The 18,753-nt window shown below is 39.8% G+C and overlaps 1 protein-coding gene across 2 annotated transcripts; it reads left to right on the plus strand.

Annotated features, from left to right (window-relative positions):
• The first annotated feature begins 25 nt into the window (after positions 1-25).
• On the plus strand, positions 26-10,260 carry ZUP1 (zinc finger containing ubiquitin peptidase 1). Of its 2 annotated transcripts, none has more exons than XM_071741105.1 (9): positions 26-379; positions 2,866-2,982; positions 3,917-4,026; positions 4,806-4,974; positions 6,328-6,516; positions 6,834-7,002; positions 7,583-7,734; positions 8,052-8,272; positions 9,427-10,260. In XM_071741105.1, exons 1-9 carry the CDS (start codon positions 58-60, stop codon positions 9,472-9,474), a joined length of 1,497 nt encoding a protein of 498 aa, XP_071597206.1. In that variant the 5' UTR covers positions 26-57; the 3' UTR covers positions 9,475-10,260. The 2 variants fall into 2 exon arrangements, with proteins under 2 accessions (XP_071597206.1, XP_071597207.1); XM_071741106.1 differs by lacking the exon at positions 26-379 and adding an exon at positions 1,073-1,205.
• Positions 10,261-18,753: the final 8,493 nt, after the last annotated feature.

Below are 18,753 nucleotides of genomic sequence, written 5' to 3' on the forward strand. Positions count from 1 at the left end.
CCACCAGCCCCTGCCCCCTTTCGTTTCCCGGCCGTTGTCGGGGCCGTTGTCGGTGCGATGTTGGCGTGCGAGCTCTGCGGGCAGGCGCTCCCCTCGAGGGCGGCGGCGGCGGTGGCGGCGCGGCTGCCCCTGCCGAGAGCGCACCCGGGCCGCCAACCCCGCTGCTCGCTCTGCTGCGCTGTCTCCCCCCGTCCTCCGGGCAGCGACGAGCTCTGCCGACACGTTGGAGACACCCGCACGGAGCCGGCACCGCTGGGCGCTCGCCGCCCCGAGGTCGCTGAGGAGCTGCCCGAGTGCCCCTTGTGCGGGCAGGCGGTGGGGCGGGAGCTGGAGACTCAAGTCAGGGCGCACGGGCGACTGCTAGGGACATCGGGCACAGGTGAGAGACGGCGGGGAGGGGGTGGAGGAAGAGAGGGGTTTCCCGCCTGGATCCTGCAGAGGGGGGCTGGCTGTGGCCTCCCGAGCGGGGAGCAGAGAACCGGCCCTGTGCTTGGCCGGGGGAACTGCCCTATGCTGGGGGTGCTGCCGGAACGCTGTCTCATCTCCTCGGGAGAAGCCAGAGAGCGCTAGGACGGTGGAGCGTGGAGCGGTGATGGGAAAGGGTAGAGAAGAATTGCTTGGAAAAGGACCGTGAGTGAAGGCGGTGGGGGCACCTCCTGGAAATGTTCTCCGGAGCAGAACCAAAAATAGTAATGCAGGCGAACCTGCAGTGTTTTGCATGGCTAAAATACACTACCGGTAAGAAGGAGAGGAAATTGTAAAGCTTTTGTGTGATAGAATCATAGAATGGCTTGGGTTGGAAGGGACTTTGGAGATCATCGAGTTCCACTACCCCTACACCAGGTTGCTCAAAGCCCCATCCAACCCGGCCTTGAATGCTTCCAGCTGCAGCTTCTGCAGGCAACTTGTTCCAATGTCTTACCATCCTTACAGGAAATACATTCTTTCTAATGTCTAATTGAAATCTACCCTCTTCCAGTTTGAAATCGCCACGCCCACGTTCTGTCACTGCATGCTCTTGTGAAAAGTTCCTCCCCAGCTTTCCTGTAGGCCTCTTCCTGCACTAAAAGGCTGCTAAAAGGAGGTCTCCCCAGAGCCTTCTCCTCCAGGCTGAGTAACCCCAACTCTCTCAGCCTGTCTTCATAGGAGAGGTGCTCCTGATTTCTGATCAACTTTGTGCCCCTCCTCTGGACCCCCTCCAACAGGTCTGTGTCCTTATCATGTTGGGAGCCCCAGAACTGAACATACTTCTCAGGTGGGGTCTCCCAGGAGCAGAGTAGAAGATAGGGATACGTTTTTCATACATTTGACATAGGTTTAGGTTTCACTTTGCCTCCTGAAGTCTCACCTTCGACAGGAGACAATTGCACTGCTCGTTAGAGTTATCTTCAGTTTGAAGTAGAAACTTTGGAAAGATCCAGCACCAAAGTATTCTGAAGTACGAAACATTGATTTGGAGACCACAAGGATAACCAGGGGATTAAATTTGGAGTAAGGGAAATAGACTTATTTGAATACTGTATTTTATTTTAAGCGTGGTCAGGATTTTGTTCTGACTGTCTAAAGTTGCTGGTAGCTGTTTCAGAAACTTGATAATAGCTAGCGGGTAATTCTCTTAGAAGACTAGCATTCTTGATGTAACAAGCCATGTATACTGACAAGAAGAGAAAATGTGGTTAGGATGCAGATTCTGGAAGTATAATCAAAGACCCCACATAGTCTGTGATTAAAAATATGGTTTTTAAAAAAAAAAAAACAGCAAAAGAGATCTTAGCATTGAAGATGCTAACTTCTATGGGTCCAGGTAATGCAGAGCTTGAATAAATAACTTGCCTGCATGCCAATTTCTTTTTTTAAAATAGTAACACAAAGGTGGATTTGTTTTTTTTATGTATAGTGTATTTCTGGAATCTGTATGTTTGCAAAATGTTCCTGGTGAATTTAGGTTATTGTACCATTAGGTTTCCCTCCAGCCACTCATGAACTTTTAGCTTGGGAAAATGCTTTCCAGGAACAGCTAACGTAGCATATTAATTGCTGTGTTTTGTGAACCTAGGAAGTGTGCACATAACATCTAGGGACTCAGTAAGAGGCAGTACAGATGGAGTCAGCCTCTTCTCTCTGGTGCCCAGTGACAAGGCAATACACATCGTTCAAGCTGAAATACTACAGACAGCATTTAAATCAAGAACACACTTTTGACTGTAAGAATGCCCAAACACTGGAATAAGTTGTTTGGGGAGCTTATGGAGTATCTATCCTTGGAGTTATTTGAAAACTGACTGGAAAGGGCCCAGGTAACTTAACCTATTTAAATAAATAGGTAATATAGCCTATTTAATTTAACCCTGTTTTGAAGGACTAAATGATCTCCAGAAGCCCTTTTGAACCTTACCTTTTCTATATGGTACTCTTCAATAATAATAGTAAAACTGCAGAAATAATATTTATTTGAGGAGGTTCAGGAAGACCAACAAAGAATGACAGTGTGTCTTACTTCGTTCTGCCCACCAACTTGTGTATTAAGTGAATATTAAAGTTTGTAAGCAAATGTTCTTTTAGGAAGGCAGATCTTTTAATTAACATTCCAGACTACACATTAGCACAGCAAATTGTGATCTATAAGCAAAATGGGGCAAAACTTGCTTAATAGAAGGAAAATATGCCTTAAAATTGCCAGGTATTTAGATACAAATTCTTAAATGGGTGAGAGTAACATCTGCTTAGAATTTGCTGCCTTTCAGTGAGGAACTTCAATGGCAACACAAAATCACTGTGTATTTTTTTTGACTATATGTCAGTAAGGGGAATGAATCTTACAAGATCCAGGAATTGCATTAATCAAGACACTGTGTTTCTTTTCAGAGACAGAAAATGGTGAACAGCTGTATGAATGTCCAATGTGCAGTCTTACTTGTACAAACATTCATATTCTTGAAGAACATGTGAATTTACACTTAGAGGAACAAAGCTTCTCAGATGGTACGTGAAAGGATGCAGGCTTGATGATACTTGAAAGCATTTACAAGGATTTGCATGTTGCAGTATAGAATCTCAGGCATAACTTAAATATTTCCTTTTTTAAGACAAGATCTAGATGCACCTGTAATGAAGTTAACATAGTTAGTAGCAAGTCCTATCACTTGCTTAAGTGGTCTACTTAATTGTACATGCTAAAAGAAATATTAAATACATGCACTGTGTTAGCCAAAACTAGAACTTTGAGCAAAAATGTTTAAAAGACAGCCATACTATATCTTTTCTAGCTCTTTAGGTTTATATACATGGAATTTAGAGTGGCACATTCCAGTGTAATGAACTGAAAATCTAGAGCTTATTAAAACTTCATTCTTTTCTCTTTTCTCTAAATGCTTATGCTGATTCATTACTCATAGCAATAAAGTAAAGGAATCAAAATTAGTTTTTAATATTAGCGTGGCCAATAAAATCCAAGAGATTTCCTATCCAGTTCTCTGATCCTAAATTTGCTTTTGTCACTTTGTTAGGAGACTGCTGGCAGTGATCTCGGAAGCTGGGAAGTGTGTGGCTTTCAAGAAACTGGGGCTTTACATAGTAAACAAAACATAGTAAACATAAACATAGAAACATAGTAAACAAAAGCTGTTCTCATAGTAGTAGAGGTACATGCATTATTTGCCAAGTAATTGCTTCTGTAACTGCATAAACTTTGTCCAAGTCAAGAGTCTGAGTCTTAACAGACTGAATGCAGCCAATCAAGCTTAGTATTTTTTTGCAAACAGATAATGTGGGACATGTCTCCTAAAGCTCATGTCCTGTTGTATGTATGTATGTCTGCTTACAAAGGAGTCTTTAAAAATTAAAAAAAATGATTCATCACATCACTGTGAACTGATCAAGTCCTCTCTCAATGCTATACAATGCTATTCATGTATAGATGGAAACATAAGGGATCTAGAACTGGCTCAGTGGCTCCAAACTGAAGAAGATAAACGGCAGAGATCAGAAGAAGAGAAGCGAGAGAGGGAAGAATTTAAAAAGCTGCAGGTACAGTAATGTTTGTAAATAGTAAACTTCAGAACTGTTGTGCCCTTAGAAGCTGAGTATCTTGGAACTGTGTTGACCTGGAATGTTCATACTAGGTCTGACCTGTGCAGACAGAGAGGTTGTTTTTGAGGTAATGGCACAGGAGTGGCTTGCAGGCAAATGCAAGCTCTTAGCAACCCTCATCCTGGCATTGATGCTGGGCACTCCTGCCTTATACTACTTGGCTTTACTGCTTTAAGTGGTGTTGGCTCAGGATGGGGTATGTTATACTGCTCTCACCAGGGATCTGGCACACCTGATGTCATCTACTGTTCTTCACCCAGTTCTACTGCTCTGCCTTCCAGTGCAGCCTGGAGCATACTGCCTGGCAGAGTACCTGAGACCTTGAGCATCTTGTCTGTCCTCTTCCTGGACACCATCACCTGTTCAAGTGACCACTCCCCTGCCAGTTTCTGCTTCCTTCTGCTCCCCACTTGTCAGCCCTGATACCTCATTACCTGCTTGCTGCCTTCTGGCTATTGACTGCCTCCATGCCAATGGCTACCTGTCCAAGAGGGAACAGAAGGATGTAGCTGCTCCTCCAGCTGTGGCTTTCCTAGCCCCACATTCCTATGCAGAAGTGAAGCTTGGCTTTCAGCTCTGATACAGCATAAATCTGAAGTTTTTATGTCACAATTTTCACTATTTTTGTGTTACTGATTGTGCATGCAGCTTCTAAAAAAACACTAAAGGTGAATTTTAAAATGTGATTTAGTTAATGCAAATTCTATCCCTAACAGAGACAGTATGGCTTGGATAATTCTGGAGGGTATAAGCAGCAGTTCCTGAAGAATATGGAAAGGGAAGTTGATAGAGGAAGAATGCAGCCTTTTGAATATCACAAGAGAAAAGCAGACATGATGGAATGTTTGGCTTCTGGTATAGATGATGGGAAAACAAAGACCTCAGGTAAAAATGCTGAAGTTGTGCAACAAACACTGTACTTTTTAGACCTTGGATGTAGTGACCAAGACCAATCTATACCCTTTTAGTCTTAAATTAATAAAGAAATTAAAGGTTAGTATATATCTAACTTGAAGACATATTTTGTTTTCTTGTTTTTACTATGCAACATTGGAGCCAAGTTGTCTGATTAAGGACACAAATGCAATATGTATCAAAAGTTTCAAATATCTTATTACAAGACAGTTGTGCTTGAGTGTGAACTTCTTTTCTGCTTAGTACTCATTAATTCCTATCTAGTGTAGCTGTTAAGATTTACAGTAGTTTGTTAAGATTTACAGTAGTTTTTTCTATTGTGCTTCATTTATATATAGTTAGTTTTAAGCTGATCCCAGTTTTGATCTTTAAAAGTCCAGCAGAGGACTGGGAGGAGTATGCATGTATGTATCTACTTGATACACCTTTGAAATGTTTTATAATTGATACAAAAGTACAGTAGTGATTTCTATGTCCTTTTCCAAAGGATTTCCTTGGGAAGACCACAGTTCAAGGGTCTTTTAGCTTATTGCTAGTAGTTCTAGCTTATAAAATGTCCACTTGGCTCTTGACAGGTAAATTTTTTTTTTTCTTTTTATAAGATGCATTGAGTGGGAATAGTACATTAAAAGTTTTCATTCTTGCTTGTGATCTGGACTTCAGAAAGTAATTTAGAAAATAAGCTGTGATAGCTGTGGAATGATTGTCTTCCCAATAGCAGGGCCAGAAAGGGCCCTTTGAGAATCTGCATATACAAACTGGAGAGAGCATTCCCAAGCATCTTCTTTCATGTAACAAAGGAAGATTTGGAATATCCTACAAATGTATTAAAAGAAATATCTACAGTAATTTTCAAATTCTGTGCCATTCTTTCTTTTGTTTTAGTTTCTCCAGGAAAAACTATATTAAAAATTATATAGTATGCATAAGTATTCCCATGTTTTTAAGGGGATGTTGTACTGGCAGGGGCATGGGAATGCCTTCTTGTTGACATTACATTTCCTGTAATGGTTCCTGTGCATATCACAGTTCATAATGTATTCCAGGCTGTTTAATTTAAAATATTCATTTTGTAGCAGTAGTGAAAACATAGCTTGACTTTCAAAAGCTTCTAAGTACATGCTTTGTCAAAGTAAAGACCACAGAAATTAAGAAGGTGTAGTGTCCACTGATTTTGTGATTTGGGTTCTGGATGTAATGTAGGACAACATCAAAGGTTTAAAATAAACTGTCATAATCTGTATCTGTTCCAAGCTAGGAAAATAATGCTTTTCTGGCAAATTTTCATTTGACTGATAAACTTTGTATATGGTAATCTTTTAGGAGTCATTGAAGCATTGTGCAAGTACTATCAGAATGAGAACAAAGATGTGAGGCGTGTATGGCTTTCCACAGGAGTAGATCACTTCCACTCATCTTTGGGCGACAGAGGCTGGGGTTGTGGCTACAGGAATTTCCAAATGCTCCTTTCCTCACTGTTGCAAAACAGCTTGTATAATGACTGCTTGAGAGGTATTAAATAACATGCTACCTATTTCTTTCACATACTTCAGATGACAACCTACTGTTTAATATTTTGCTCTTTCATTTGGGTAGCAAGGTTTACTAAGTAAATGAGACCAATTAAATGCTGGTTATACCACTGGAACTCGCTGTGGAGAGAAACAGAGGGGTGAATACTGGCAAGGCATGGTGTGATTACAGTTTTAGCTCTAGGTTTTTTGGTGCATCTTTGTAACCAACTGCCTCTTATAAAAGAAGCTGAATACCTTTAATTAATAGACTATTTCAGTAGCTGTAACTACAACTGAAGAGCTTTTCTGTTCCAGATTCTACACTAATTCCTAGTATACCAAAGATTCAGTCCATGATTGAAGATGCCTGGAGAGAAGGCTTTGATCCGCATGGAGCATCTCACTTCAACAGCCGATTACATGGTTCCAAAGCATGGATAGGAGCATGTGAAATTTATTCACTGTTAACAAATCTCAGGATAAAGTAATTATTGTTTTTTGTTGTTATTTTTAAGTGCTGGTGAAGTGGCTTTGAATTTAACTGACAAACAGACACATAAACTGAATTACTACTTAGATCGTTGAAACTTGGTGAAGAATTATGCAATGTATGCATAAAATCAAACATTGGTTAAAACTCAGTTTTCTTGGAAGTTTCTTCTCAAGAAGAATCGGAGTATGCATAATTCTGAAAGTTGCAAATTGGATTCCCTAATGAATGTATATCACATACAAAAAGGTCAAAAATTTCAATTTTTACAAGCTTTACAAGTTCTTGTTAGACTGAAGATAGTAAACTGTTTCTTTGCTGTGGAATAAATCTTCCAGCTTTGAATAGTATGTATTGCATTGCTTTGTAATTATGCATCCCCTATTCCCATACTTAAAAAAAACCCCAACAGCAGTAGCAACCACTTAACACCTGTACTTGCTGTGTTTGTATAATATTCTTGGTGCAGGAGAAAGGGACAACTGTCTCTTCTCACTGTGAGAAGTGAAACAACTGTTTTAACAAACAACCTGCTTGAAATTTTATTTTTGCTTTCATTCTAAATGTTCTGTAGGTGTCGAATCATTGACTTTCACAAACCAACTGGTCCCATGGGTACACACCCTCGTTTATTCGAGTGGATTTTGCATTACTATTCTACAGATAATGAAGGAGGTGCAAGGGTAGTGTGTACTTCCAAACCACCTATCTACTTGCAACACCAAGGTCAGTATAATATGCCAGTTTCTTTCTGTTCTCTGTCTTCATATGTGCTGCAATTCAGAGCAGCATTTTACATTTCTTAAATTAACTGAAGGCATGGCTTTATTTCCTGTTATTTTTTTCTTTAGTAAAAGCAACATGAGAGTTTGTATGTTTATTGAATGAAGAGTTGAATAGGATTAGGATCTTGACTTTTTGACAGCAACTCTCTACTTAAAACTACCTTATTAAATTTCAAATCACATCTTCCTTGATATGAAACTGCGTAGTAAATAGGATTTATATGTTTTTATAATACTGAAACTGTATTTTGAAATTAGGTCATAGTCGTACTGTTGTTGGAATAGAAGAGAAGAAGAATAAAGCCTTATGTTTGCTACTGTTTGACCCGGGTTGTCCTTCCCAAGAAATGCAGAAACTGCTAAAACAAAACAGTGGTGGTACTAATCTCAAACTACTCCGGAAATTTGTGGGTAGCTTAAAAGAGAAGCAGTACCAGATAGTGGCTGTAGATGGTGTACTCTCATTAGAAGAGAAAGCTGTAAGTATTTTGGAAAACAGTGTCCGTCTAAGAAAACTTAAAAGAACTTGGCATCTTTTCTGTCATACTAGTATACATCTGCATATATGGCTGTGGGGGGAATATTTTTCATCTCTTCACTTTCCTTGTTTTCTTTCCTGCTTATTCTGTGTGAATTGAGTAATCAAAGGGTATCGAAACCAAAAAAAGCTTCACATGTAAATGCATTCCACTTTGATGTAATTGACAGCTTCTGAGTCTTCTGTGAAGGTTGCAGATTTTTGCATATGTAAATCAGGCTTCTTTTCTTTTAATTCGCTTTCAATATTGTCTCCTGACATGTTATGGGCATGTGAGGTATTTACAAAGTATTCTTGATCCAAAGTTACCTTCAGGGGGGGTTTATTGCTATTTTGTAAAGTTGTATGGTGTCTGTCAGCCTTTGATAGTTGAAGAACAAGGTGTAGGGTGCATAGATCCCAAGGCCTGACCATCCAATGTCTCCTCAGCTGGGACACTAGAGCTAGTGCATTCTGTGTTATGAAAGTATTTAGAACTTCTATTTAGGACATAGCGCTGAACAACTTATGTGTTTGAGCTGTCGCCATTTTTATAAATCTTATCTACACATTTCACTTTGGACATTGGAACTTTTTTAAGACCTTAAAACTTTTCAGCTGAATGCCAGATACAAGTTGTGGTTTTTAAAGTTTCTCTTTCCTTCACTAACAGCACTGTTCAGCAAGTTCAAGCTTCAGGACAGACTTATTTAACTATTAAGTAACTGGTGACCGAGTCACCTACTCAACTGTATTTAACAGCTTTATATCAAAATGAGATGTTGTCTGGAGTGTTTTCTGGCCCTGAACTTGTCAGAAATAGTAGTGAAACACAGCCAGTGTCTTCCTTCTGCTGGACACAGTAAAAGGAAATGTGTTGTACAGGATTTGTGGGGACTGTTTTGTTTGGGTTTGGCTTTTTTCCTTTTTTTGAAGATTAGATTTATATTTGCAAATATCAATTAGAATTTTGTCTTGAAAGCTTTTATTTAGTTAAAATGAAATACAACCCATTATACTCATTAAGCTTATTAAACATTTAATTCGGAAAATTATCTTAAAGTGGTATTTTTGTTCATTAAAATATTCACTTTCCCTCTCCCCACCATTTTTTAGGCTCGCTGCTGTGCTTCTCAGATCTTAACATCAGAGAAGATTCCTTAAAGGATGCCTTTATTTACCTCTCTTGGAATCTACTGGATGCAAAACATTAGACTTCTGGACTGTGACCCTAGCTCAACAATTTCTACACTTAAACTATATCTCCATAAATGTCTGAGGGCCCTGTAGAAGCACAACACCTAGAGTGAATTTGTAGTGTTCATCCTCAGTCAAAACTTCTGCCCTGATGGATCTGTAACCCTGTAGTAATAAAGTTATTGTGTTACAAGAAAAATTGCTATTTTCCCAGTAGGTTAAATGACAAAACAGCACCTACCACCCTGTGGCAAACTACTGCACCGTAGTTCACTGTCAAGAAGTAGTGGATAGAGATATTGGAGTGCCCCTGTAAATATATGTATACTGAGTCTATCACCAGTGCTCTATTTCTTACCAATTTTGATCAACAAATACCTGTTACGCCTCAGCAACTTCTCCTGCAACTATTTGCAAGATAGGAGACAGGGACAGTACAGTGATTTCACATAAACAATCTCTTCTGCCAGGGAACAGTTTACTACTGAACTTCTTGTCAGTTATCTGGCTTGCCCAGCTTTCACTTGTAAACATGAACCTGTGTGCTTATGAGGTAAGTCAGTATTAACATTTACCCCTAATAGTGATCCTAACTCTGATCCTATCTTAAACCTCATAGTTACAGGTCTAAGTGGATGTCCGAATTGGGGTGTGTGGGCTCTAGGGGCTGTGCAAGGCAATCCATTTATGAGATTTTTCTTTTGTACCATGAATAAATAAATAAAATGAAATAAATTAGAAGTGTTCATTTCACCTTTATGTCATCATTTTTTATTTCTATTTTTGTATATGTTTTATAATGTGTATCACCTAGGTCTCAGAGGTATCTTAAAAGGACATGTAAAATGACTTCTGACTGGAGGCTGTATTGTGCAGGGTTAAGGCACTGGAGCTCGCTGGGGTGTTTGAGGCACCCTACTGTATCTAAGGTGTGCTGCTCTGCCTAAATGCAAGAGTCATGCCTCTGGGAAGTGTGTTGCAAATAGCACTAGGTACCTATGTTTAAGCAGCTGAATCACACCATGACATCCATACTATACCTAGAGTTTAAGTACTTCCTTTCATTTAGACTCTCTACACATTGGCATTTAAATATAGGTGTAGGACATTTATGATTAACCTGTTTCTCTCATGTTTAATACACATTGGTATTTTATGAAGTAGTTAATGTCATGCTTTGGGCCAGGATAAAATGAATTTTCTGTCTTTTACTTTCAGCTGAGTCTCTTCTAAGTAGGTGTACTTGCTAAAATTAACAGCAAATTTCTCAGTCAGTGTCTGCTTCTAGGACTGATAACGCTCCATGTTCGTAGTTACAGCCAGAGACTGGTGTGCAGAGCCAAGGCCACTGCTCGGTTCTGAGGAACATCTTGTGCTCTGGAAAGAGAAAGGGAGTAAAGGGGTCACACCTGCAACCCTTCAGAGAGGAGAGGACAAGACAGGTGACCAAAATTAACCAAAGGGGAAATTTGATCTCATGCATCATACTCAGTATAAACTTGAGGGATCACAAAGGTCAAGCCCTTTCACTCTTCCCTTCAGGCCTTTTTTGCCTGTTCCTCTTTACTTCAGCATCCTGGGAGGATTCTGTCCATTCATCTGCCTGTGGTCCTGATCCGTGCCAGCCCATGGATCTGTGTGTTCCTGCCTCCAGCTCCTGACTGCTGCTGACTCCAGGAGTCCAACCTGGGCTTTCCCAGGGCTGCCCTGCAGCCTCGGTGGTGATGTGAGCATTACTGGGAGGAAGAGGGGGAGAACATGGTATCATTTTGCTGTCTATTTGTATATATTTGCTTTTCCTTTTTTATCATTACTGCTTCATTAAAGTTGTGCAGTTGAGCTTCCACCCCATAAATCTCTCTTCCTTATTGTCTGTCCATTCTTTATCAGGGAGGGGATTAATAGAGAACATCTGTTATTCAGTTAATTGCTGGCCTAGCATTAAACCATGACAGTGAAACACATGAATGTGTGAATATATTACAACCTGTAAATCAATAATTTTTCTGAAATGTGCATGAAAGTAAAAAAAAAAAGTTATTTCAGTAGGTATGTATGAGGGACCTGTAGCATATGAAAGGGTTAAATATTTAGAACTCTCTAGAGGCTGAGGCTAGGGACAGAGTTATGGGAATTGGGGGACCATCATCTCCCACATTAGCCATAGTCTGTGTGGCACATTCTTAGGCCATGTGAAGTGTTGCAGCCCTGCTGTCATTTAACCTCTCCCAGATAGATCTTCATAGAATCATAGAACCATAGAATTGGCTGGGTTGGAAGGGACCTCAGAGATCATCAAGTCCAACCCTTGATCCACTACCGCTGCAGTTACCAGCCCATGGCACTGAGTGCCACATCCAGTCTCTTTTTAAATATCTCCAGGGATGGAGAATCCACCACTTCCCGGGGCAGCCCATTCCAATGCTTGATCACCCTCTCAGTAAAGAAATTCTTTCTAATATCCAACATAAACCTTCCCCAGCAAAACTTAAGACTGTGTCCTCTTGTCTTGCTGAGAGTTGCCTGGGAAAAGAGACCAACCGCCCCCTGGCTACACCCTCCTTTCAGGGAGTTGTAGAGAGTGATGAGGTCTCCCCTGAGCCTCCTCTTCTCCAGGCTGAACAGCCCCAGCTCCCTCAGCCTCTCCTCACAGGATCTGTGCTCGAGTCCCTTCGCCAGCCTGGTTGCCCTCCTTTGGACCTGCTCCAGGACCTAAATATCCTTCCTAAACTGAGGAGCCCAGAACTGGACACAGTACTCGAGGTGTGTCCTCACCAGCGCTGAGTACACTTCCTTGGACCTGCTGGCCACGATGTTCCTGATACAGGCCAGGATGCCATCTTGATCCCTTCTGCACAGTTCCCTCACCTCCCCATGGGCTGAGACTCTAATAACTCCAGACAGGATGTTCTTTACCAGTGTGACTCTGTGCCCAGATGTGTGAGCCCAAGAAGCAGGAACTGCTGTCCAGCCCCACCACTTTGTTTAGATGCTCCAAATGCCATTTGGTCTCAGCTGGTGTTGTAGTCAAATGTTGCAATTGCCAAATTGCTTTGTAATCTCTTCTATATTCTGCTTGATTCCTTTGTAATCACCATGGGACAGCTAGGTTGTAGGGGAGCAGGAGGGTGAGGCTCCATCTAGTTGAAGATGTTTCTGCAAGGGCTCTTGAAACAGTGATTCCTGCCACCACCTGGACAGCTACCAACGATTCCAGATTCTGGATTCCCTGTATAAGCATGACCTTATTGCCATAAAATAAACCTTCTATAATAAACCTTCTGGTGTTTGGTATTTGTTTGGAATTTTTGGGAGGTTTGGTTGGTTTGCTGTTTTTTAACAAGTATAGAACTACTCCATCAACTTTCCTGCTCTTCATGCAGCACAGCCATTACTGATGAATCCTGGAAATGTGAGAGTTAATTTTTTTTTTAAGTGGAATAAATAACTTCTTTATACACCTCAGTAAAAATAATAAAAAAAATTAAAACCTCCTCTGTTTCTCAATTCCTTCTCTCTATCTCTATCACTCTTCCCTCTGATTTTTCCTTTCTCTCTCCCTATCATCTTCAAATCAGAAGTTCCCTGTTACTGCCCTACCTGGCTTATGAAATCCACATACCACAAGTTCACAGTAGGTCATACATGTATAGATTATATCTGTTTTCTATTTCTTTCTGTTTCTGCTTGTTATGGCAGTCTCATTGTTGGATCAGGGTAAAGGTTAGTGCATGAACAGGAATGACTTCTTTCTTACAAAGAAAATACCAAGCAGTAAGTAGCGATAAGCTACTTTTACAACAAGATGTGCCAAAAGCACATAAGCATGTGAGATGCACTTAATGATGTGTTGATAGTGGTGCAATGAAAACTTACCTCAGATCAAAGGAGGTTATTGAAATTATGTAGGAAAACTTGTCTAACCTGAACAAAGCTTTGTAACATAAGTTGTGACCCATACATGAATTTTTTAATGAAACCTAGGTAAGAGTGATTCTGCTTGTTTTGATGCTGTTCCCTTTTTTCTTTATGCTTTTTTCAGCTGCTGCCTGGAAATTCCAAGAAGGAAGAAGAAGAAAAAAAAAAGGCTGGTCAGTTTGACAACGTGCTATTAGTTGGTTTTGTTAAAAAAACCCTCTTTCCATATGTCTATGCATTCTTTTATTTCTTTACCTGCCTTTTTTCTGATCACAGGTGCAGGGTGACTGACACTGTGGCATTTTCTGCATTTTACATTTCCATCTGGATGCTTATCCCTACCTCTCTGAAGATCAGAACAGTATCTTGTGCATTGTAGCTTTCACCTGTAGCAAGCACAGTTGGGTACATGAATTTACACCTGTGCCTGTAGTATGACAGAAAGAAGAATGTCCCAAAGTTTATATTGTTTTATTAACATTTCCTATAAGCATTTAATTTATCAATTCATTATAAAAAGCATTATGAATTTATACCAAAATAACACTTAAAAGCCCAAATACCTAGGCAAAGCCCAGGATGTTTACAAGTGCACACACGAAGGATTAATACATTTAGAATCTAAAAATAAGACAAAATCAGCAGATAGAGATAGCCATGTCCCAGAGAAAAGGGAGATAAGGAGACAGACAGTGTGATAGACAATAACTGGGCTGTTGACTCCATGATAATGAAGGACTAATCATACTCTTAAGTGAAATCACAGTGTTCAGGACTTATCCCTGACAAACATTCTTGTTCTTAGATGTTCAGCAGTTTACAGTGGGGTAATATTTTTCGTTCCTCTATGGACAGCTGTGGCGACAGGATTACAGCTCTAGTTTCTGTCTGTTTTGTCACTATACTATATATAGTTTGTACCATCTTAGCTTAAATTCAGCAGATAAAAGCCTGTTTAACAACCTGGAGAGTCTGTAGAAAAAAAGTTTGAAAATTTGAAAGACTAAAATCACCATTAGACCACCACCTCATTTAAAGAAGGATAGTCTCAAAATATACGGACTAAGCAAATAGAGATTTTTCCACCAATTAGTTCTAATCCAGAGACATCAAGACTTCCTCTTTCCAAAATACAGCCTTTGGCACTTAACCTTGTTCAAAGTGACACTGAGGGCTAAAATGCCAAAGTGCTTTGACAATGGTCTTCAATGGCATACAGTGGGATATTTAATGTTATGCTACCCCAGCCTCCATCTACTCCTTCCTTTGGAGGATCTGAGAGATGCTGTGTTAGAAATCTACAGCTCCGATGAAAATAATCAGAATAAAACATCAGCCAGAACATGTTGCATTTGAAGATAAGAGAAAATTATCACAAAGTAAGCTACAAGGTCTTTCCAAGCAGATTGAAAGAGGAAGGTTTTTATTCAAATGGCAAACAAGAGTGTAAGGCTGATATATCAGAAGCTGAATAAGGCTAAAAGGAGAAAAACAGAGCTGTAAAAGACAAGTGCTTGTAAATACCTTGGATAAAGGAAGTGTAATGGGGCTAAGCAAACACCATTAAAAGAAGATAAGCCAGCAGCATCATAAATAGTTCTTGAGAAGGCGGAGGCTTGTGGAGAAGATACAGAAAATTTAGAATGGAACAGCCAAGACAGAAGTAATAAGTTACCTAGCCGATAATTTTTGCTATGCATACAAAAAAATTGTGTAGATGATGTAATGCTTTCCAGCTACTGGTCATGCAGTTCATCAATCCCTGGCCTTTTCAAGTTTTTGTTTTGTTTTGGGTTTTTATTTCTGTCAGAACATGTACACACAAACACACAAATGTGAATAAATTACATCACTGACTAAGACCACTGGCATATTTACCGTAAGGCAGGAACTGCAAGGAGATGGGCCCATAGGGCTGTATGAAAGAGAGAGTTCAATGTTCAGCTCTAGACAAATTAAGTAGCTAAACTTTATTAAAGGTGAGAGTTTTAGGCCTAATTCAAAGGTGATCTTGTCATATGATTGGTTTTGTCACATTTCTTAAGCCACACAGTTTTTACAACATTTAATGCTTATAATTTTTAACATTCTTCTCAATTTTATCTCTTATAATTTAAAATTTTAATATTTTAAATTATTTTTAAGAAGTCTTTATAGATTGTTGGCCTGCTTAAATAGCTGATATTCATTATGAATATTTTGAAAACTCTGACCTTCATCAACTCATAATCTACTGAAGCAAGGGTTCAGGATCTATTAAAAAATTAAGCAAAAGATATAACAAAAATTATCTTTTCTGTATTATATCTTGTCCTGTTTCTCACCCGTCTCTTACCAAGATGTTATTCAAGATTGATCCCATTTCCTATGAGCTTCACTTTGTAGAATTACTTTGTATATGAATACTGAAAAAACTGTTTGTTTGGTTGGGTTTTTTTAGCCATACTAGCTTGTTTTCTAGTTCTTTTTTGATCCATTTGAAAACATCATGAGAATTCGGTTCACAGACATTCATATTCATATCCTCTGGAGTATATGAACCAAGGATCAAGTACTTGCAGCTAGTCCTCAGCTTAGTCACTGAAATTTATATTAATTACTTTGCTTTACCTGAAGAAAAAATAACAGATAAATGAAAACTAAAATGTCTAAATAATACAATAGTAGAAAATCCAAAATTTCTTTCACTAAATGGTAAAACTTCCTCGTTTACCATTACATATCCTTTGCTGAAGAAAATTAGATTAGTCCTCCTTGTGACTGCTTATACACTTTGTCCTGGCAAAATCTCTGTTTCACACAAAATCATTTGATGGGAAAGTGTATGATTCCCCCACTGTGCAGCATATACATTTAGGGTAGTTTGGCTTTGGCACCATCCCTATAACTCTTTCCAGAACTTCTCAGGCTTCACCATGTTCATTTTTATGCACTGTAAAATTCACCAAACTCTTCCTTCTTTCTGGCCAGAAGACTTTGAGGACAAAGCACAAACTGATGGCTATCAGAGAGAAAACTGTCTGTCAAAGGAAGAAAAGATGTACCCTCAAATTAGCAGCACTTGTTTGAGCATCTGTGCTGTAATCCTGCTCTGGTGCATTAATGAGAATACATAAACAAAACTCTCCAAACATCTCATCTTCCAAAGACTGTTTTTCCGGTGCTTTGGAACTGTAGCAACCTAAAATTCCCCTGCCACCTTGCTGAACTTGGGAACTTGGATAGGAAACACATTCAGTAGTGAATGACAAGAGTTAAAGAAAGGGGTAGACAGCATACACCAGTGACAGAAATCCTGTGGGAGAGTGCAGACACAGTATTAATGAGAAAGGCATTTAGCCTTCCACACCACTGTGGCCTTTAGGTAATGCTAACTTCTGAGAAGTTTACCTAGTAACTTGGATATCATGTACCTTTGCCATGGGTTTTTGCAATAAAAGTAAATACTAGATATTATTGGTATGTAAGAATACCCGAGGCATGCTTTTTTTCACCCCTCCCCCCCTCTGTTGGTAGGCAGCAATCTAGTCCTATGCAGATTTCTAAAATAAGTGTTGAATTGGTCTAATTTCATTTGCACTTTTTTGCTACAGCATGAATGCATTTTCCAGTAACTTACATGAAACTTATATGAAACTTATATGTGGGATTGGAATGTCTCACTCTGGACTGGAACAGACATTTTTATAGTAAGGATGTTTTATAATACAGGAGAAAATTTCATGCAGGTGAGAAGCAGCTGAAACCTGCTAGGCTTAGCTGCAGCAGTTGCTCTGCCATGTTGGGTGCAACATCTTGCATTTCAAGTGCTCCTCAACACCCAGCCCAGGGGGGAATGGGAAGATGCATCATGGGTGGCCACCCTGACAAGAGAGGAGAGAGGGAGACATCCCAGCCCAGCCAGACAAATCTTCCTCTCTCCTGAGTTGGCTGCTCAAGCTGGACAGAGGGGCTACATGACACAGCACAACCACCTTCTTGTTGGGTCTGTAAATGTGTAGACATTAGAAAAAGGTTTTTCACTGTGAGGGTAACGGAGCACTGGAACAGCTGTTCAGAGAAATTGTGGAGTCTCCTCTGGAGACATTCAAAATCCACCTGGATGTGTTCCTATGTGGCCTGCCCGAGGTACCCTGCTCTGGTAAGGGGGTTGGACTTGATGATTTCTCAAGGTCCCTTCCAACTCCTAACATTCTGTGATTCCATGTGCCCGATTTAGGAATTTACAGTTTGATTTTATAATATAGGTAGGCAGGAGACCTGTCTATTGTTTGTGTAGGGAACTTCAGAGCTAAACCAGTTTGCTGTCATTGTAGAGGCTTGTGAGAGCACCGTGATTGGTACATACAGAAATGTATTGGTCTGAAGTACCTGAAGAAGCAATCAGAAGAAGATGTAGGATGACAATAGCACTGAGAACATTGGTTTTGTTTAAGTTATACCATAAACCATACCCTTTCCCAGTCTCCCACTGAACTTCATGCAACTACACCTACAACATAAATATGCGTCAGGTATTTGGATACCAAGGTTAATTATTAATATTGCAATGGACTATCTACCCTGAAAAAGTTCATATATGTGAAACCTAGATCCAATTAACTGAAGATGGTCTTCGATTCAGAGTTACTCACGAGCAGGGGCAGATCCTCTAAATTTAGAATACTCTTTACAGTATCCTTACGATTCATGTGCTTTCCCAACTCTATCCCTCCAAAGGCCAAATTGTTTTATATGCTATTTCTTTTCACTGGGTAATATAAGTTCTTGCCCTTACTCCCACCTTTTTGGCTCTCTAGCTAGTTTATGAAGCTGATGTGGGACTAGTTGTTCAGAGTGATGTGCCAGGGGCTAGAATATCTGGTGAAGAGCCTTCTCACCTAATCTACGCGTCAATAGATGTCTTTCATTATTATTAAACACTTGGCATAGAAATTGCAGTTACAAAAAGCTAAGCATGCTTGATTGCAGGAGGAAGCAAATCAGAACAGGCTTAATCTTACACAATAAGGGTTTCCTCTGTGGTAAAAAAAAAAAATAAAATCAGCCTACTCCTCTTTCTGACTGATTTATGTGCTGACCAACCTGACTCTCAGTTATGCAAGTTTGGAGACTACTTAGGGAATTGATCTGTGTTAATAAGTATTCCTATACAAAACACAATACAGACTCAGGTAACAAAATTTTCTTTTTTGCAGTGGTGTTGGACTGCAGGTTCCAGTGAGAAATATATCAGGCATTATTTTATTTCTGTTATAAAATACCTCACAAAAAACTTAACGAGAACACATACATATGACTAACCCAGGTTACTCATTCCAGGCTCTT

The sequence above is a fragment of the Heliangelus exortis genome, chromosome 3, assembly GCF_036169615.1.
Source record: "Heliangelus exortis chromosome 3, bHelExo1.hap1, whole genome shotgun sequence".
Classification (NCBI taxonomy): domain Eukaryota; kingdom Metazoa; phylum Chordata; class Aves; order Apodiformes; family Trochilidae; genus Heliangelus; species Heliangelus exortis.